Genomic DNA, 21,249 nt, shown 5'->3' on the forward strand with positions numbered 1-21,249 from the left:
CAAATTTAACTGTCAATCAACTCTCTTCACAAAGATAATAATTGGGGGTAGTGTGGAAAGGAACACTGTTTCTGGGGAGAGACCCCATTAATCATCGCAGCAAGGAATCAAGAGAGAGAGTAAAAGTCTGAATACCAGATCCTTCTCTGCTATTTGCTTAGGGAGCTTTGTTTGTGTTTTTGTTTTTTTAATAAAACTGCCTCAGCCCTTACTCCAAGTATTGATCCTCTCATTGTCCACTTGGGCTCACAAAGGGGAATTACGGCAATCCTAGAGTTTTTGCACCTGCTTGTACAGTAGCAGGTTAGGAGACTGTTCTGAGATCTGGCACTTGCATAACTTGGCAGTAAGGAAGCACTTTGCATGAGTGCTCCCTTCCCTGGATAGACAGAAACTTTCAGCCCTGCAGCTGGAGATTTGTGTCTCCTGGTCTTCATAGCATTCTGATCATTCCAATGAGACACCGATTACAGCCGCAGACTCACAGGACTTGTTACTGCCCAGAAGGCTGTAAATATTTTGTGCTGGACTGAGCTCTAATATTTTAACAGGACATTTTTATAGAAAAGAGTTCTTATGAGCTAAAGTATACAATGACCAGACAGATAAAATAATGGCTCAGATTACAATTACTAATGATTGCTAATAGCTAAATTATGGTCTTTATTGCAGGGCAGTACTGGACCCAAGGGTGAACAAGGCCTTACAGTAAGTAAATCCTGTTGTAATTTGCACTAATGCAAGATACAATTAAATGCAATGTTTCTTGATTGAGAAAAAAATATAAGTAGTCTCACAACTGGCTATATTATCCACATTTAAGAAACAACACAAAAGGTTTCTAAATCCTATTGATTTCAGTAGGACTTAAACACTCATGTAAATGCTTTGCTGAACTGGGGTCCCTAACACAGGTTAGGCTCAGTAAAGGCATAATTGAGTTCACAGCATGAAAGATTGTGGCACTTTTGTGGCAAATACCTGAAATTAAATGATTGATGAGAATGATATCATAGGTCATCAGAGAGTTCAATTGGCAAATAATATGCTATTTATTTTACTTTTCTTTTCTGACTTAGAGAGAAGATATAATTAAATTAATTAAAGAAATATGTGGTAAGTGTTCAATCAACCTTATATTTCAGATCCTCTTTATTAATTTACTTTTACATTCCTTTCCTTACATTTTATGTATAGAATAAAGTTATCATTGCATAACCAGTGTATGGTAATATGTACTTACAGTATAATGGAAGTGGTATTCTTGTGTATGAACAAGACTAAGTTTAATAATACATTCAGAACTAATAATGATTTGATTTTTATTCTTCCTCTACAGGCTGTGGTATTAAATGTAAGGAAATACCCATGGAGCTTGTTTTTGTGATTGACAGCTCTGAAAGTGTGGGACCAGAAAATTTTGAGATAATTAAAGACTTTGTCACTGCTTTAGTAGATAGAGTAACAGTAGGCAGAAATGCCACCAGAATTGGTCTTGTACTCTACAGTTTAGAGGTTCAGCTAGAATTTGGACTTAACAGGTACACAACCCAACAGGAAGTGAAACAAGCAATTAGAAAAATGCTGTATATGGGGGAAGGTACATACACAGCAACTGCTATCCGCAAAGCCACACAGGAAGGATTTTTTGGTGCTCGAACAGGTGTGCGAAAAGTAGCTATAGTATTAACAGACGGCCAGGCAGATAAAAGAGAAGCTGTTAAACTGGATATCGCTGTCCGAGAGGCCCACGCAACCAACATTGAAATGTATGCAATAGGAATTGTAAATACTTCAGATCCAACCCAAGTTGAATTCTTGCGTGAACTAAATCTGATTGCATCAGATCCTGACAGAGAACATATGTATCTGATTGACGATTTTAATACCCTTCCAGGTGGGTGTATTTTAATTGTGTTAAATATTTGTAAACTAATCTAGAACAAGCTAAACTTGTCCATTGGAATGAATGACTTGCTTTTTCTTTCTGTGTAAACTTCCAGAGATCTTGACCTAGACGCTGAGCTATACTAGGTTCATATTGAAGGAATGGGAGGCAGTGTGTCATATATCCATCTTTGAGGCCACTGGTTTCTGAGGCTGATAAAGTAGTGTTTTTTTAAGTTAAAGACACTCAACAATTGCTCTAATATACATAGCTACACATGCCCAAATAGGGTCATTCTGAGAGGTGGGAATTGCTGGAGCACTGACATAGTCCAGTAACACCTGCTATGCCAAAGGGCTGATGGAATCATGGTATTGAGCTTCTACATCAGCTCAATGCCAATCACTGATTTCATTGCAAAATGGGAATTCCCAAATAGGAAATTAAGCTAGGTGTCCAGCTGACTTGTACCACTGGCATTGCACAAAGCAGCCAGAATCTGGCCCACTGAGCCAAATCCTGATTTCTTACTCACAAGAAATTCGCTAAGGTAAGCAGGAGTTGGCCTATTAGGAGGTAATAACTAATGATGAAATTTTATGAGATTCAGGACAGTTGAATCTCTAGAATAAGCACAGTTGGTTAAATTTAGAGATATAGATCTTATTTTATGACACAATGTGCCATGTACACTGTAGAACAAGTAATAGAGGTCTTAGGGAGCTAGAAGATTTATGGTAAATAGTCCAGAAGGGTTATCTTTATTGTTATTATGGTATATAAATAACCTTATTTCCTGTTTGAGTCTCTCTGCATAAATAATGCTCTTCTCTTTTCTTTAAGCTTTGGAGTCCAAATTAGTAAACCAATTTTGTGAAGACGAACATGGTGCCTTAATATATAATCGTATTGGAAATGGTGCAAGCATAAGTGGATCATCTATCCATTCATTGTCTTCCAGTTCTTCACATTACTTACTTCACAGCAACAACAATGTTAATGGACAACCAGTTTCATCAGACAGCCATGGAATATCTGTGAGAGAAAGCAAGCTGTCTCAACCATTAGTTCCGGTATGAATAATTCATTGTGATGATCACCTGGCTTGTATGTACATCCTTGTCTGCTAATGAATGCAGTATATCAGATATTTTTTCCCCCTTGTTCCCTCTATTGGTCAAGCTAGTGGAGTTGCTCCTTTACTTCACTGGGGATTCTTAGAGCCAAATGTTGAGAATGAGAGTTCTAATGCAGCATGTATGCAGTTAGCTAACAAATTGTAACACTATCCATGGAGAAAAGAAGGATTATCATAATGTTTAATATAATAACATGTATGCTGCAATATAAAGAATGAGATATTGAAAGGGCAATTATACTCTGAAAAGTAACTCTAAAAAGGGGCATTTCTGCTTAGTGATTCTACGTTGCATTTCTTCTGATTACAACAAGGGCTCGTCTAGACTACATTCCTCTGTCGAAAGAGGAATATAAATGAGTCCGATTGAAAGTGCAAATGAAGCACAGATTTAAATATCCCGTGCTTCATTTGCATATTTGCATCCGATCGCTGTTTCGAAAAAGGGTTTTTTGAAAGTGAAACCGCAGTCTACACGCAGTTCTTTTGAAAAAAAAACGTCTTTTACAAAAGAACCCGCACTCCTCATTTTTTCAGGAGTACAGGTTCTTTCGAAAAAAAATACATTTTGATTTGATGGAATTTCTCCTGGGAACTAACCCTGCTGTGGCTCTGCTTGGCTCTTAATACATTTAAAAAGCACAAGTGCATCAGGGGGATCAGGCGCGAGCTGGGAATCAGCTGATTTCCGGCTCGTGCCCGATCCCCTGCTATTCCTCTGTCTCCCCTGCCCCCCTGTGGAGTTGCTGCTGGGGGGGCGACTGGCTTTTAAGCCACCTCCTGCTCTTGCTCCCCCTGCCTTGCTGCCTCTCTCTGATAGAGGCAATAGGGGGGAGGAGAAAGCGACTGGTTGAATCACTAATCGACTCTCCGATAAGCATATGCTTATTATCAGAGAGTTAACTAGTTACTTTCATCCCTAACCTAAACAGCACTGATATTTTCCAAACAGAATCCCATCTAGAATCGCATCAGAATCTTAGGCTCAAAAATCACAGTGACTTATGAATTCTTCACGAGTCCCACCTCCTTTTAGAGACATGATTAAACATACAAGCATTTTAAAATTAAAGAATCTTAAATTTTTGTTTCAGACCAAAGAATCATCTATGGCAGTTTATGAAGGCTATGAAGAGGAGTCTGAAGAAGATGAGCAGCCATCTTTGCCCTCAGTGAACACCAGAGGTATTCTCACAATCATCTTGCTCTTTACAATTTCATCTCCTAATTCTTCTAGGCTGTTGTCATGATGTTGGTACGTCTGTCCCCTCGGGAGGCTGGCATCAGGTATCTTAGGCTGTGCGAGTGGTACTCAACCCTGCATGTGTACTAGTTTGGTGCTGGGGAGAGCTGTGCCTCCCCTCCCAACTATCCCAGTAACTCATCTGGGCTACCTCAATCCATGACCAAACCACACCTGTCCCAGGCCATATGGTCTGGCAGCCCAGAGCAATAGCAACACTCTCTTCCCACAGGGCAGTGTGACCCTGTGGCCAGAGTCAATAAGCAATGTGATGTACACCCCCACTTGTTGTATTGAGGGACCTGGTCCTCTGCCCTCTTCACTGAGTTCCAACCCATGGCCCTGACGGTGGTAGGTTTATACACCACTGGCTCTGCAAAGATCCTCCCCAAAACACACAGAGCACCAAGGGTACAAGTCCCTGCCCTGGGCTACTTCCTATCCATCTCTCTGGCGCTGTGTTCTCCAGCTCCTCTTTCCAGACTGGGGACGTCTGATGCTGTTCCCTGCTGACTCATGTTGGCATTTTGGTGTACTTGTGGTTCCTCTTCAGGAGCTCTTGTGGCACCTCCTTCCTCATCGACAATCGGCCCAGATTGAGCTGCTCCACAGGCCTTTATACCTGGCCTCCAGCTGGAGCATGCCCAGCATAGCTGTGGGAATGGGGCCTCCTCAACTAAGTGGACAGGGTTAACCCTCACAGCCCTAGGGTAGAATTGGTATGCCCCTTCACTGCCAGACAAAAATCAAGGGTTTTTTTTCCTCGCCTGCGGTAGGGGTATCCTCACTGCCATCATCATCCTCATTATCACTGCTGGACATAATACTGTCATCATCTATTTCATCAGCTGCCTCTGTGTTGCTTACACTCAGACCAGGTTATACATGATACCCAACTTTTCATTTTGATTACTTAAATATTAACCTTTAATAGAGAGCCTAAATCAGAATTACTTCTTCAGGACTAACTAATTTCTTAAGTTTGGTAATGCTATCACAGGGAGGTGGGGCCATTTTAGGATTTTAGAGTGGACCCAGTCTTGTTGCTTCCCCAGCATCTTTGTCCAACATGCCTTGCCTTCCCCAACTGTCAGGTTCTGCTGTTTCCCTTATGCTAGAAACCAGAACAGAGGCCAGGTGCAGAAAGAATCTGAAGGATATCTGCAGTTGGAGAGGTGGGTGTGATTCCCAGTACAAGGAGATATACTTGCACTAGCTCTCATCAAGCTAGCATGCTAAAAATAGAACGTAGTTCTGGCAGCATGCACTGTCAGACAGAGATCCTCAGTATATACCCATCTGTACGAGTGGGCGGTCGCCTACCCGGTCAGTCACGGGTCTAGCCACCCCCTCCCCCTCGTGCTTCCTTAGTCCAGTCTTAGTTCCTAGTCCCGCTCAGTAATTCCTGCACTGGCGTCTGGTGCTTGACACTGCGGCCGACTCTGGGGATGTGGGGTAGGGGAGCCCAGGCCTGCCCTCTCTCACAGGCTCCAGCCCAGGGCCCTAAGGACAGGTTCGCCCAATCTGTCCAGCCGGCGGGGCTCGTGCCCGAAACTCACCGGCTCACCAGCTCCAAGCCCCGCCCTGGGCTACTTCCTACCTCACAGTCCTTTCCTGGCTCTGACCCAGCCTCGGCTAGTCTCGCCTCCCTCCGTGGACCTGTCCAGCTGCCAGGCTGCCTCCACTCTCCTTCTCTCCCCAGCTGCTGCCCGCTCTTCCCTTTTTAAACGCCACGCCGGCGCCTCGCCAGCATGACATCACTAGCCGCCCTGGTCGTGGCCGGAATGCCGTCCTGCTCCTCCCCCGTCCCGCCTGCTGGCTCCTCCTGCCCCGCTCAGCTGAGCAGTGGCAGCCGTACAGGGGCCACACACCGCTCGCGCCTCCTGGTCTGCTCCCAGGAACGCGAGCGCAACCGCTGGGTCAGTGCGGGGCGGATCTGCCTCCGCAGGGCAGGGGCAGTCCGTCCCGTCACACCATCACAGATGCTAGGCACATACTCGGAGCATCTAATCTATCCAATAGCTCACACTGCCTCGGCTATGTCCTTTTATTTCTGATTTATTTTATGAGCTCTTCTATTATGTACAGTACTTGATTGCCACCTAATGCCATTAGAAGTGAAGTGTGCACATCTTAGAAAAACCACTGAATACAGTTTCTAATGGAAAGGCTCTAGTGCCACGCTACAAGAATATGATTATGTATTGCAGATAGTTAACAAGGATTTTAGAACCAGAAGCTCTCTCACACAGTACCAATTTTAAAATATGGTACATACTTCCTAATTTTGGTAGTTTATACCCTTTTCTCCCTCTTAATTTCTGGTAAGACTGACTACTGACAATTAGCTTCCAATATTATCAGACTATTTCCCTACGTTTTTATCAATAGCCCATATAGATGATAATTTTATAGCACAGTCTTTCTAATTATAATTTTATAATGTGTGAAGGTGTTTTACCTTCACTCACAGGAATACAATAGTTTCTAGAAAAGGCCCCCATTTAATTAGGCTTCCAGGTTTCAAATAAATCTTTAAAAATTTCAACAGAAACTTTAAATTGTTCTATCACATAAGCAGCAATAAAACAGTTTAAAAGGTACAAACATTGAGATGTAAATTATTTTCACAGGTTGAGAGCTCTTTTTATCCTTTGTTTTTTAAGATAATATCCTGCTTCCCCGATGTAAACTGAGGTTAGATCAAGGGTCATGCCGTGTCTATATAATAAAATGGTACTATGATAAGCAAGCCAATGCCTGTGCTCAGTTTTGGTATGGCGGTTGTGATGGAAATGCTAATCGCTTTGACACTGAAGAGGAATGTAAAAAGACCTGTGTATTTTATTCTGGAGGTAAGTTTGTATATATTTTTCTACGTTAAAAACTATTATTTTATGTGATTCCTTAGTACAGTATATTCTGGTATCCTATATTACATACCAAAAAAAGTTAAAGAATGTTAATAACATAAAGTCAAACATTCAAAAGGTAGAAAATACTTAAATTAAGGCTGCCTGTGTAGCCATAATGTTGCCCCCTTGTGCATAAGCAATGTTATATGAGCTTTAATTACATGACAACATATTTTTTTCTCTACAGGACTATATTCAGTAGTACATAGAATGTAAGCTTTCTGGGTAAGGATTACCTTTGCCCCACATATCTGTGCAGCATTTAGCTCAGTGGGATACCAATCCTTGATTGGGGTTCCTAAGTAGTTCTGTTAAATAATAAAATAGAATGAATAGGCAAATGTAAATTGTACATTTGGCTTGGTTTACGTAACCTTTTATTTATGTAGAAATCTCTGCACAGTATAATTATGTACTTCCCCCTCTGTTACAGAAAACTAAAGTTTGATGTGAATTCTGCAACAAAGAAGACTTCTTTATTTAAGGAAAAACTGAGTTTTACACAAGTGCTGTTTTACACTCATAAAGGATTTTGGTATAATACTTAGATAACTGTGCATCATGTTACAATTTAAAAGCAAATATTACTCAGGGGTTATCACTACATATAACTGTCAACTTGATATCTGCCAATATTAGAGCTTCAAAGAGAAGGACAAATATTTTAAGAGAAAGTGGCACAGAAAATCCTTGGGTTATTTACCGAGCTCTACCAACTGTCTTGTCTGTTCCATTATCTTGGGAAAGTCACATATGTCTTCTGCGGTACAACTCACCCATTTATAAAATGGAGAAATACTACAGTCTTTCCTTAGGGACAGAGTCTGAGGAAGAAGAACTTTTAAAATCACTATGAAAGTCACTATGTACATGCAAAGTATTATATTTGTAACTGTACAAAAACATTGTACTTCTGATTTAAACACTTTCTTCAGTTTCCATTGGCTAGTAAGATACAAGATGAATCTATTAAATGTCTACAAACATATGTAACTGATTATAACAAAAACTGTCACTGCTAAAATAGATACATTCAGTCCTTAACTAGTTCTTTAATTTTTAAAGTATTGTGTTTTTAAAGCGGTGTTTGATTTTTAAATGCATTTTAATATTCTAACCTCAACATTTTTTAAAATCTCATTTAACATCTATTCAGAAGGTCAACAGCAGCCTAGACTTGAAAATAAGAAGCCATTTTGCATTCATGTTTAAGTCCCTGCCAATATGCATTGCTGTATTTATGTGCATGCATAACAGTGTATGATGATTTTTATTAATTAAATTCTGTACTACAAAATCTTTTGTTTTTATTGCTAGTAGAAAGAATTGATAATAGCAGCTCTGCAGAACTAAAGAGTTGTTTTGGTATGACCTTTAACAATCACACAGGTTCATGTTAACGCTTAACATGTTCTTGCTGCAGTAACTGAGTACTTCAACAGGACTGAACCTTCTAGGTCAGTGTTTCTTAAACTTTTTAAGACCGAGGAACAACAAACAATATTTTTTTTATGAGGAACACTAAGGATTTTTTGTTGAGGGGGAAAAAAGGTGGGGGGGAAGTTATTGAGCAAAAAAAAAAAAGAGGTCGCCTGCCCCTTTGAGAGCGGCCATTTTGAACTCTGTTGTTCTCCATGGCACACCTCTGACAGCCTCACAACACACCGTATACCGTGGTACACAGTTTAAGAAACACTGTTCTAGGTTATGCTCTCCACTCATATACACTCTGCTAGCTGCTGTTCTGGCACCCTATGGACGACCACTCCCTGCAGTTGTTACGTGAATACTTTTAATAAGTACCAACAGATTAAGGATGCCAAAGGTGTAAGAGGGCAATCCTCAAAGAAGTGCTCGGCACTTCCCAATCCTCTAGGGATGGTAAAACAGGTTGGACCTCTATCCGTATCTATTTACCGTTTAAAGTGCAAAACCTCAATGAATGAAAACATAAGTCCATGTATAGATTTTATAACAACAGGACTATATTGTTTAACAAGGTAAAAATTTAACACACACAATATCTCGGTTTAACAATAACCCGGGGGCAGTCCCCGTTATACAATAACCTAAAGGATAAGAAGGGGAAGTCCCCTTAAATCCTTAAATATTACCAGAGTCTTTGACGGTAGTGGAGCCGCGGAAGCTGGTGACCTCAAGCCTTTGGCTGTTTTGGAGCCTCGGGCGAGGAACAACCAGGCGATCCCTCGTCGGGCGATTTGAGGCAAGATAGTTTCACGAAGGCAGGAATTGGGAACGACGACCGGCGATTCGTCTTCCACGGATCGTTCTCTCGTCAGCCCTTTTCACGCTCTTCGGTAGCGTCTCGAACCGGCGATGGTGGACCCTGTACCTAACTTATCCTAATCCTAAAATAAAACCCTACACTCTCCGACGCACCCGTCGAACAAACACGATGACGGCCGACCTTACGTTGACCGACGCACCTGTTGATGACACATGGGAGATCTATCCTATTCTAAGAACTAAACTACACTAACTAAAGTGGGAAAATGACCTTCCGTCATATAACCCAATGAAGAAAACTAGAACATCATAAAGATGTTCGGTACCACAAGGGTACCTAGTACCATTAAGATACTAACAGATCCTGTATATGACAAATACCATTAAGGTATTCTTTCTGGAAAAGAGCCCAGGCTAGGATGCTCTACTAACCCGACGAACCCACGACGCTGCAGGCCCCAGCTATATCCGGGAACCAGCACGAACTGACGTTCGGTCCAAACTTATATAGGGTGGTTTTATACATATTCATTACCTAGATGTTTTAAATTGATTGGATATGGCAAGGATGCTTTTTCAGCGTGGTATGAATTGATTGGCTGATAGAAATGCTCATGCATATTCATATTTATGCAAATTTAACTGACAGGTAGATCAGGTTTCGAACTTAAATATTCTACCTGCACATTCTATGCCATACCCAACTGTAAAAACAAATCTGCAAAGTTCTAGGTACAAAATGGAGTTTTGGACTCCATTTTGGAAAACTACATTTTAAACAACTTCTCCATTATTAATGGTCTTACAAACATTTTCTTACAATTTACAATTTTCCACAGCATTACATCACTTATATTCATTACAGGTGGTAGGCCTTAAAATTTACTCAGATCTTCCTCTATTCAGCATTTCTGCCTTACATTTCCCCTCCTTGATAAAGATCGAAAGGAAAACGAAGATATTTATTACATTAATTTAGGCAGATTCGAATGCAGACCTTCTCAGACAATTTTCTTGGTGGACAACAGAAATAACAGGACAAAGCTATTACATAAATGGTCAATATGGTGATATAAATGATGATCAAACCTAAGGGATTGGTTAGTAGAGATGTAACACTAATATAACCTACGTTTCCAACGATGTTTCCAAATAATTTGGACCATCTAGTTTTTTTTATGTGGATTTTCTTGCAAATTTGGACTATTTGTTTGCGCTGAGGGAATATTCACAGGTTTTTGAATCTTTTTTCCTGTAGACGCTTGGAGAGCTGCTGCACCAGTGACTACACTGCCCTCATGTCGATAACAGCTACCATCAACCACATATATTTGTGTGGCATTGTTCTTCACATCTTCATATTTAGTTAGGAGGTCAAACGGTGACTTGACCTTTGATTTTCCAGATTCTGGAAGTGGCCACTGATGATCTTGTCCAGGATCTATTGGAGTTGCATGGACTGCGGGAACCATTGGCGAGTTCTTTGTTGGCTCAACTTTGATGTCATGGTTCATCAAGGTTAGCGTCCATTTCGCTAGCCTTGGATGACTCACTTGGCCATTGTTAGCTTGGCCGGAAATGATGTATCGTACGGGGGTATGATTGGTTTTCAAAATGATGGGTGCCTTTCCAATTAGGTACTCCCAATGGATCAGCGCCCACGTTAGAGCCAATACTTCTTTTTCACATGCTGAATATTGTCTTTTGCAGCCGGACAGAGTTTTAGAGCCATAGGCTACCGGCTTTCACGAGGTACCCTGTTCTTGTAACAGAACCGCTCCAATCGCCGCCTTGCCTGCAGTTAGGGATAGATGATACTCCTTATCTGGATTCGGATAGGCTAGTGCCGGTGCTTTCATTAAAGCTGTTCGGAGGTATTGAAAAGCTTGCTTTTGCTCTTCGCCCCATTCCCGCTCTTGCCTTTTATTTAACAGTTTGTGGAGTGGTCGGGCGTTTTTGCCGAACTCCTCGATGAAATCTCGAGAGAAACCAACTAGACCTAAAAAGGTCCGGAGGCTGTGTACGTTGGTGGGCGCTGGTAGCTTAGAGATCAGCTCCACTCTTGCTTGGTCTGGTTTTCTTCCAGCTTGTCCAAGCTGTACACCTAGATAATTTACTTCCTTCTTCACAAGCTGTGCCTTTTCTGGGTTAATTAAGAAACCTGCTTTTCGTAAGGCAGCTAATACCTCTTCTAATACCTTCAAATGAGACTTCCGGTCTTCCGTAGCAATTAATATGTCATCAACATATGACATAATATGCTTGGCACTTGGCAGATCTTTCAGGACCTTCCGAATGATTCTGTGACATATCGTTGGCGAGTTGTGGAAACCTTGTGGTAATCTTGTAAAAGTATACTGTTGGTCCTTGAAAGTAAACGCAAACTTATGCCAAGCAAAGGGGGCAATTGGTATCGAGAAGAATGCGTTACTTATATCAATGACTGAAAACCATCTTGCACCTTCAGCAATTTGGGCCATGATTTCTGGAAATTTGGCCACAATAGGAGCCATCCTCGGGGTCACTTTATTAACACCCCGGTAGTCCACTGTCAACCTCCAAGTTTTTCCGTCTGCTTTAAGCACGGGCCATATGGGCGAATTACAGGGACTTTGCGTCTTAATTAAAACTCCCTGGGAGACTAAGTTATTGATAGTCTCCTCTATTCCACTCTCTGCTTCTGAAGGGTAGCGATATTGTCTTAGCGGTTTTGGATCCGGACCAGGAACTTCCACAACTTCACCGGTTTTTCCACAACTTTGCTTGTGTGTGGCAAACACTGCCAGCTGATCTTTAATTGCTTCTTGGATGTCTTCATCCCAGTTAGGTGTTTTTAAACTTTCACTTGCCTTGATTGCACCTAGGCGGTGTCCACTGGGAATTACCACAGCAGCATCTGCTCTGTCAAATTCTGCCCGTCGGACTCGTCAATTTGGTAGATCAATAATGAGACCGAGTTTTCGCATTATGTCACTTCCTAATATGCCAGTGCCATCTAGATCTTGAAGACCTATTGGCAGTCTAGCTTCCATATTCCCTATTCTACAAGTAATATCACTGGCAAAGGGCACTTTTGATTTTTTTCCATTATAGGATTGCAATATCTTAAAGAAGGTAAACTTAGATTGTCTTACTGTTGGAGATGCTTGTGTACAGATTATGCTAGTGGATGCCCCTGTGTCCACCAACATTCTTTATATTACTTTTCCAAATCGGCCTTCTAATTCCACTGAAATTGTGGTCTTCCAAATACATCATAACTAATTTTAGTAAGATTTTCTAGGGGCTGAGGCCGATTCAGGCTTCTTCAATATTGAGAAGTATCAATGGCTGATATCGGAGGGTTTTGTCCCTGGGATATCATTGGGGAAACATTTGTCTCCATTCGTGCCAATTCAATAAATATCTCATCCATCTCCATCTCCCGTACCTTAGGCCATGGGAGGTATCTAGCTTGTCTATTAGCGAGGATCTGCCTAGTGGTAACTAGATCTTCTCTTTTACCTTTAAACATCTTGGTCGGCTGGAAAGGTAAAGATTCTTTATCATTATTTTGTTTGTATATATTATTTCTCTGATCTTTTCTCGGAACTGGAGGTGGTCTTCTTCTACCCATTCCCTGAGTTCTCACATCCTTTACCTCGGATATCTTCTTGTGAGGCATGGTAATTTTTATCAATCCGGCTTGCACTTGCCATTCAAACACTTCCCTGACTCTATTCTTCATAATATCCAACGACACTCTGTCGATATCTAGACCACTCAATGATGCTTTGATGGATGGAATGAGCCCTTTAAACAGACATCTTCTAAATTCAGGAGTGTCGTGGACTGTTTCCCCATTTGTTCCTGTGGCTAGGCCTGCCAATCTTTGTAGCAATTCTTTTCGGATGAAGTATAGTTCGGGCCTTTCTCCTTCAAGCTGTTTATCTGTGTAATATGTACCTCGAATATCATCATTCGGGTAAAATACATTATAAATAGCTTTAAACATCAGGTTGAAGTCGGGATTGATGGTAGTGGCAAGGTCTGCAGGGAATGCAATGAAATCTTTAGGTAGTAAGCATTCTCTTAAGACCACCAGAATATCATCACTAGTCAAATTGGTTCTGGCCAGCTTTGCCATCCAATTAAGCGCATTGGATCTTCTACAAGGTCCCAAATTTTGCCCTACGGCTCTCGCTTGTTCCGGTGATAAGATCCTCCTCTCATATTTCACCACTGGAGTTGGATCTCCAGGGTGGAACACTTCGGTGGTAATTATAGGTTCCATCATACCTTCTACTAACTGTTTGGTTAGAAGGGTGTTTTCATAAATGTCCTTCTCTATTCCTTCGTTTATGGCAGAGACAAATCCTCTTGCCAGACCCAATTTTTGTTCCAGTTCCACAATCTTTTCCTGACATTTGGTGTGGTCCGCCGATACAGAAACCTGTTGCCTCTTATCATCTAAGAGGTGTCTGATAGTTGCCTTCGAGTCATTAAACTTGACTGCATTATTGGATAATTCATTCTCTAGATACTGACATCTACCCATGACTTCTTCCATTTGCCGAGTTAAAGCATCCTTTTGCGTACAAATCAATTCATATTTCTTTTCTCTTTTAGCCAATTCAGATTTTAAATTTTCAATGGTTGCATCCTGTAACAACCTTACTTCTTGAGCATCCTTAAATTGTTTTCCTAAGCTCTGTACCTCCTCATTCAGGGATTTGGTTATCACAGCCAGACCGTGAATGAGAGCTTTTTTCTTTGTCTTTTTGTTAGGTTTTGGTTTACTAGTTATGTACTTTTTCCACATAACCTTAAAATTATCTAGGCTTTTAACACCAGTTAATACAGTAACATCCCAAACATTTACATTCTTTACATATTCATTAATATCTGACTCAAGATAACATTCATTAGACTGCTCCAGGGATCGACAGCCTTCAAGTCCAAATACTTTGGTCGCCATCACGTCGGGCTAGACTCTGTGAGCTACTCACCAACTCACAAAGTTGGTGGATGAAACCTGATAAATAATGGGGTTATTGGGTACAGTAGGTTGATCAAGCCTCACTGTCCCACAGAATTTACCTTAAAACTATCAAAAATAACTGTGCAGTTTGGGTTTGGTACGCCTTGGAACCCTGCACAGTAAGCTGCGCTGCACACAGTAAGCAGCGGTTGCCAAGCAACGCCAATGAACGTTCCGTGCTAGGCAACGTTCCAATATGCAAATCACCCTATGCAAATGTTAACCTATTTAAATTACCCCGAACGTTCCACGCCAACCCAAACTGGCGGAACTGCGAACGTTCGGAACCCTCAAAGGAAAACTTTTATGAGGGGTTTAAAATGAGGTTTCTGGCTTGTTAGTCCAAACCTCTTAGTTCGATACCTCTCAAATTCGAACTACTTCTGTTATGGAACAACGGGCTCTTGGACCAGGTAACCAAGAGGGGCTCTCTGAAAATGCACAGAGAGTTCCGGACCCCTGGCTCGAACTCCTCAGAGTCGAACCACCCAGAAGGACTAAGCCTTAGGCAGAGTCTTACTGTCAGGCTCGAATTGCTTGCCTCGGACTACTCCTAGTCCGAACTGAGACTTATTTCGAGACACTGACCTTATTTAACCTAACCTAAACCTATCTCAGTTCAAACTTAGCAGCTCTAACTGAGACTACCTACTTAATTCTAGGCTTTAACTTACTATGCTAGGCCTCTTAAAGGCACAGGGACCAAAATAAGGGTGGACCGTTTTCAGTCAGGATTAAGAAAGACGTTGGGCAGTTTGGAGGTTCCTGGGGACCCCAAACTATGGGTGGCCAATCCACGGTCCAGGGATACCTATCCCCTCCTAGCTGTTTTTATCTACCGAAACCCACAACGTTAACAGTACTCACCCAGGGAAACCCTTTGTTAACTCGAGATATTGTGTAAAAATCCAATTAATTGCACTTTAGAGAGGTCCTGCCGCGGTCGCCAAACTCTGTTACGTGAATACTTTTAATAAGTACCAACAGATTAAGGATACCAAAGGTGTAAGAGGGCAATGCTCAAAGAAATGCTCGGCACTTCCCAATCCTCTAGGGATGGTAAAACAGGTTGGACCTCTATCCGTATCTATTTACCGTTTAAAGTGCAAAACCGCAATGAATGAAAACATAAGTCCATGTATAGATTTTATAACAACAGGACTATATTGTTTAACAAGGTAAAAATTTAACACACACAATATCTCGGTTTAACAATAACCCGGGGGCAGTCCCCGTTATACAATAACCTAAAGGATAAGAAGGGGAAGTCCCCTTAAATCCTTAAATATTACCAGAGTCTTTGACGATAGTGGAGCCGCGGAAGCTGGTGACCTCAAGCCTTTGGCTGTTTTGGAGCCTCGGGCGAGGAACAACCAGGCGATCCCTCGTCGGGCGATTTGAGGCAAGATAGTTTCACGAAGGCAGGAATTGGGAACGACGACCGGCGATTCGTCTTCCACGGATCGTTCTCTCGTCAGCCCTTTTCACGCTCTTCGGTAGCGTCTCGAACCGGCGATGGTGGACCCTGTACCTAACTTATTCTAATCCTAAAATAAAACCCTACACTCTCCGACGCACCCGTCGAACAAACACGATGACGGCCGACCTTACGTTGACCGACGCACCTGTTGATGACACATGGGAGATCTATCCTATTCTAAGAACTAAACTACACTAACTAAAGTGGGAAAATGACCTTCCGTCATATAACCCAATGAAGAAAACTAGAACATCATAAAGATGTTCGGTACCACAAGGGTACCTAGTACCATTAAGATACTAACAGATCCTGTATATGACAAATACCATTAAGGTATTCTTTCTGGAAAAGAGCCCAGGCTAGGATGCTCTACTAACCCGACGAACCCACGACGCTGCAGGCCCCAGCTATATCCGGGAACCAGCACGAACTGACGTTCGGTCCAAACTTATATAGGGTGGTTTTATACATATTCATTACCTAGATGTTTTAAATTGATTGGATATGGCAAGGATGCTTTTTCAGCGTGGTATGAATTGATTGGCTGATAGAAATGCTCATGCATATTCATATTTATGCAAATTTAACTGACAGGTAGCTCAGGTTTCGAACTTAAATATTCTACCTGCACATTCTATGCCATACCCAACTGTAAAAACAAATCTGCAAAGTTCTAGGTACAAAATGGAGTTTTGGACTCCATTTTGGAAAACTACATTTTAAACAACTTCTCCATTATTAATGGTCTTACAAACATTTTCTTACAATTTACAATTTTCCACAGCATTACATCACTTATATTCATTACAGGTGGTAGGCCTTAAAATTTACTCAGATCTTCCTCTATTCAGCATTTCTGCCTTACATTTCCCCTCCTTGATAAAGATCGAAAGGAAAACGAAGATATTTATTACATTAATTTAGGCAGATTCGAATGCAGACCTTCTCAGACAATTTTCTTGGTGGACAACAGAAATAACAGGACCAAGCTATTACATAAATGGTCAATATGGTGATATAAATGATGATCAAACCTAAGGGATTGGTTAGTAGAGATGTAACACTAATATAACCTACGTTTCCAACGATGTTTCCAAATAATTTGGACCATCTAGTTTTTTTTATGTGGATTTTCTTGCAAATTTGGACTATTTGTTTGCGCTGAGGGAATATTCACAGGTTTTTGAATCTTTTTTCCTGTAGACGCTTGGAGAGCTGCTGCACCAGTGACTACACTGCCCTCATGTCGATAACAGCTACCATCAACCACATATATTTGTGTGGCATTGTTCTTTACATCTTCATATTTAGTTAGGAGGTCAAACGGTGACTTGACCTTTGATTTTCCAGATTCTGGAAGTGGCCACTGATGATCTTGTCCAGGATCTATTGGAGTTGCATGGACTGCGGGAACCATTGGCGAGTTCTTTGTTGGCTCAACTTTGATGTCATGGTTCATCAAGGTTAGCGTCCATTTCGCTAGCCTTGGATGACTCACTTGGCCATTGTTAGCTTGGAGGGAATTGATGTATCGTACGGGGGTATGATTGGTTTTCAAAATGATGGGTGCCTTTCCAATTAGGTACTCCCAATGGATCAGCGCCCACGTTAGAGCCAATACTTCTTTTTCACATGCTGAATATTGTCTTTCGCAGCCGGACAGAGTTTTAGAGCCATAGGCTACCGGCTTTCACGAGGTACCCTGTTCTTGTAACAGAACCGCTCCAATCGCCGCCTTGCCTGCAGTTAGGGATAGATGATACTCCTTATCTGGATTCGGATAGGCTAGTGCCGGTGCTTTCATTAAAGCTGTTCGGAGGTATTGAAAAGCTTGCTTTTGCTCTTCGCCCCATTCCCGCTCTTGCCTTTTATTTAACAGTTTGTGGAGTGGTCGGGCGTTTTTGCCGAACTCCTCGATGAAATCTCGAGAGAAACCAACTAGACCTAAAAAGGTCCGGAGGCTGTGTACGTTGGTGGGCGCTGGTAGCTTAGAGATCAGCTCCACTCTTGCTTGGTCTGGTTTTCTTCCAGCTTGTCCAAGCTGTACACCTAGATAATTTACTTCCTTCTTCACAAGCTGTGCCTTTTCTGGGTTAATTAAGAAACCTGCTTTTCGTAAGGCAGCTAATACCTCTTCTAATACCTTCAAATGAGACTTCCGGTCTTCCGTAGCAATTAATATGTCATCAACATATGGCATAATATGCTTGGCACTTGGCAGATCTTTCAGGACCTTCCGAATGATTCTGTGACATATCGTTGGCGAGTTGTGGAAACCTTGTGGTAATCTTGTAAAAGTATACTGTTGGTCCTTGAAAGTAAACGCAAACTTATGCCAAGCAAAGGGGACAATTGGTATCGAGAAGAATGCGTTACTTATATCAATGACTGAAAACCATCTTGCACCTTCAGCAATTTGGGCCATGATTTCTGGAAATTTGGCCACAATAGGAGCCATCCTCGGGGTCACTTTATTAACACCCCGGTAGTCCACTGTCAACCTCCAAGTTTTTCCGTCTGCTTTAAGCACGGGCCATATGGGCGAATTACAGGGACTTTGCGTCTTAATTAAAACTCCCTGGGAGACTAAGTTATTGATAGTCTCCTCTATTCCACTCTCTGCTTCTGAAGGGTAGCGATATTGTCTTAGCGGTTTTGGATCCGGACCAGGAACTTCCACAACTTCACCGGTTTTTCCACAACTTTGCTTGTGTGTGGCAAACACTGCCAGCTGATCTTTAATTGCTTCTTGGATGTCTTCATCCCAGTTAGGTGTTTTTAAACTTTCACTTGCCTTGATTGCACCTAGGCGGTGTCCACTGGGAATTACCACAGCAGCATCTGCTCTGTCAAATTCTGCCCGTCGGACTCGTCAATTTGGTAGATCAATAATGAGACCGAGTTTTCGCATTATGTCACTTCCTAATATGCCAGTGCCATCTAGATCTTGAAGACCTATTGGCAGTCTAGCTTCCATATTCCCTATTCTACAAGTAATATCACTGGCAAAGGGCACTTTTGATTTTTTTCCATTATAGGATTGCAATATCTTAAAGAAGGTAAACTTAGATTGTCTTACTGTTGGAGATGCTTGTGTACAGATTATGCTAGTGGATGCCCCTGTGTCCACCAACATTCTTTGTATTACTTTTCCAAATCGGCCTTCTAATTCCACTGAAATTGTGGTCTTCCAAATACATCATAACTAATTTTAGTAAGATTTTCTAGGGGCTGAGGCCGATTCAGGCTTCTTCAATATTGAGAAGTATCAATGGCTGATATCGGAGGGTTTTGTCCCTGGGATATCATTGGGGAAACATTTGTCTCCATTCGTGCCAATTCAATAAATATCTCATCCATCTCCATCTCCCGTACCTTAGGCCATGGGAGGTATCTAGCTTGTCTATTAGCGAGGATCTGCCTAGTGGTAACTAGATCTTCTCTTTTACCTTTAAACATCTTGGTCGGCTGGAAAGGTAAAGATTCTTTATCATTATTTTGTTTGTATATATTATTTCTCTGATCTTTTCTCGGAACTGGAGGTGGTCTTCTTCTACCCATTCCCTGAGTTCTCACATCCTTTACCTCGGATATCTTCTTGTGAGGCATGGTAATTTTTATCAATCCGGCTTGCACTTGCCATTCAAACACTTCCCTGACTCTATTCTTCATAATATCCAACGACACTCTGTCGATATCTAGACCACTCAATGATGCTTTGATGGATGGAATGAGCCCTTTAAACAGACATCTTCTAAATTCAGGAGTGTCGTGGACTGTTTCCCCATTTGTTCCTGTGGCTAGGCCTGCCAATCTTTGTAGCAATTCTTTTCGGATGAAGTATAGTTCGGGCCTTTCTCCTTCAAGCTGTTTATCTGTGTAATATGTACCTCGAATATCATCATTCGGGTAAAATACATTATAAATAGCTTTAAACATCAGGTTGAAGTCGGGATTGATGGTAGTGGCAAGGTCTGCAGGGAATGCAATGAAATCTTTAGGTAGTAAGCATTCTCTTAAGACCACCAGAATATCATCACTAGTCAAATTGGTTCTGGCCAGCTTTGCCATCCAATTAAGCGCATTGGATCTTCTACAAGGTCCCAAATTTTGCCCTACGGCTCTCGCTTGTTCCGGTGATAAGATCCTCCTCTCATATTTCACCACTGGAGTTGGATCTCCAGGGTGGAACACTTCGGTGGTAATTATAGGTTCCATCATACCTTCTACTAACTGTTTGGTTAGAAGGGTGTTTTCATAAATGTCCTTCTCTATTCCTTCGTTTATGGCAGAGACAAATCCTCTTGCCAGACCCAATTTTTGTTCCAGTTCCACAATCTTTTCCTGACATTTGGTGTGGTCCGCCGATACAGAAACCTGTTGCCTCTTATCATCTAAGAGGTGTCTGATAGTTGCCTTCGAGTCATTAAACTTGACTGCATTATTGGATAATTCATTCTCTAGATACTGACATCTACCCATGACTTCTTCCATTTGCCGAGTTAAAGCATCCTTTTGCGTACAAATCAATTCATATTTCTTTTCTCTTTTAGCCAATTCAGATTTTAAATTTTCAATGGTTGCATCCTGTAACAACCTTACTTCTTGAGCATCCTTAAATTGTTTTCCTAAGCTCTGTACCTCCTCATTCAGGGATTTGGTTATCACAGCCAGACCGTGAATGAGAGCTTTTTTCTTTGTCTTTTTGTTAGGTTTTGGTTTACTAGTTATGTACTTTTTCCACATAACCTTAAAATTATCTAGGCTTTTAACACCAGTTAATACAGTAACATCCCAAACATTTACATTATTTACATATTCATTAATATCTGACTCAAGATAACATTCATTAGACTGCTCCAGGGATCGACAGCCTTCAAGTCCAAATACTTTGGTCGCCATCACGTCGGGCTAGACTCTGTGAGCTACTCACCAACTCACAAAGTTGGTGGATGAAACCTGATAAATAATGGGGTTATTGGGTACAGTAGGTTGATCAAGCCTCACTGTCCCACAGAATTTACCTTAAAACTATCAAAAATAACTGTGCAGTTTGGGTTTGGTACGCCTTGGAACCCTGCACAGTAAGCTGCGCTGCACACAGTAAGCAGCGGTTGCCAAGCAACGCCAATGAACGTTCCGTGCTAGGCAACGTTCCAATATGCAAATCACCCTATGCAAATGTTAACCTATTTAAATTACCCCGAACGTTCCACGCCAACCCAAACTGGCGGAACTGCGAACGTTCGGAACCCTCAAAGGAAAACTTTTATGAGGGGTTTAAAATGAGGTTTCTGGCTTGTTAGTCCAAACCTCTT

The 21,249-nt window shown here is 41.6% G+C and overlaps 2 protein-coding genes across 2 annotated transcripts in view; one reads left to right on the plus strand and one right to left on the minus strand.

Moving 5' to 3' along the window:
* Window positions 1-8,481, plus strand: part of LOC102444776 (uncharacterized) — a 100,448-nt gene extending 91,967 nt beyond the window's left edge. The window contains exons 30-36 of the mRNA XM_006110461.5: window positions 673-708; window positions 1,080-1,116; window positions 1,340-1,897; window positions 2,732-2,961; window positions 4,121-4,211; window positions 6,936-7,124; window positions 7,618-8,481. Of these exons, the coding sequence (XP_006110523.1) occupies window positions 673-708; window positions 1,080-1,116; window positions 1,340-1,897; window positions 2,732-2,961; window positions 4,121-4,211; window positions 6,936-7,124; window positions 7,618-7,625 (1,149 nt within the window). The 3' untranslated portion in view covers window positions 7,626-8,481. The remainder of the gene's footprint in view (window positions 1-672; window positions 709-1,079; window positions 1,117-1,339; window positions 1,898-2,731; window positions 2,962-4,120; window positions 4,212-6,935; window positions 7,125-7,617) is intronic.
* Window positions 8,482-12,356: 3,875 nt separating this feature from the next.
* LOC149524057 (uncharacterized) lies at window positions 12,357-16,003 on the minus strand. Its single transcript, XM_089779744.1, has 2 exons — window positions 15,744-16,003; window positions 12,357-14,445 (listed from the first exon to the last, which is right to left on the minus strand). Exon 2 carries the CDS (start codon window positions 14,386-14,388, stop codon window positions 12,739-12,741), a length of 1,650 nt encoding a protein of 549 aa, XP_089635870.1. The 5' UTR covers window positions 14,389-14,445; window positions 15,744-16,003; the 3' UTR covers window positions 12,357-12,738.
* Between the last annotated feature and the right edge of the window lie 5,246 nt (window positions 16,004-21,249).

Source organism: Pelodiscus sinensis, chromosome 7 (assembly GCF_052426305.1).
Source record: "Pelodiscus sinensis isolate ZL-2025 chromosome 7, ASM5242630v1, whole genome shotgun sequence".
Classification (NCBI taxonomy): Eukaryota; Metazoa; Chordata; order Testudines; family Trionychidae; genus Pelodiscus; species Pelodiscus sinensis.

Bases quoted from the DNA above. Each gene is read 5' to 3' on its own strand.
- LOC149524057 (XM_089779744.1), bottom strand. From the start codon at position 14,388: ATGGCGACCAAAGTATTTGGACTTGAAGGCTGTCGATCCCTGGAGCAG.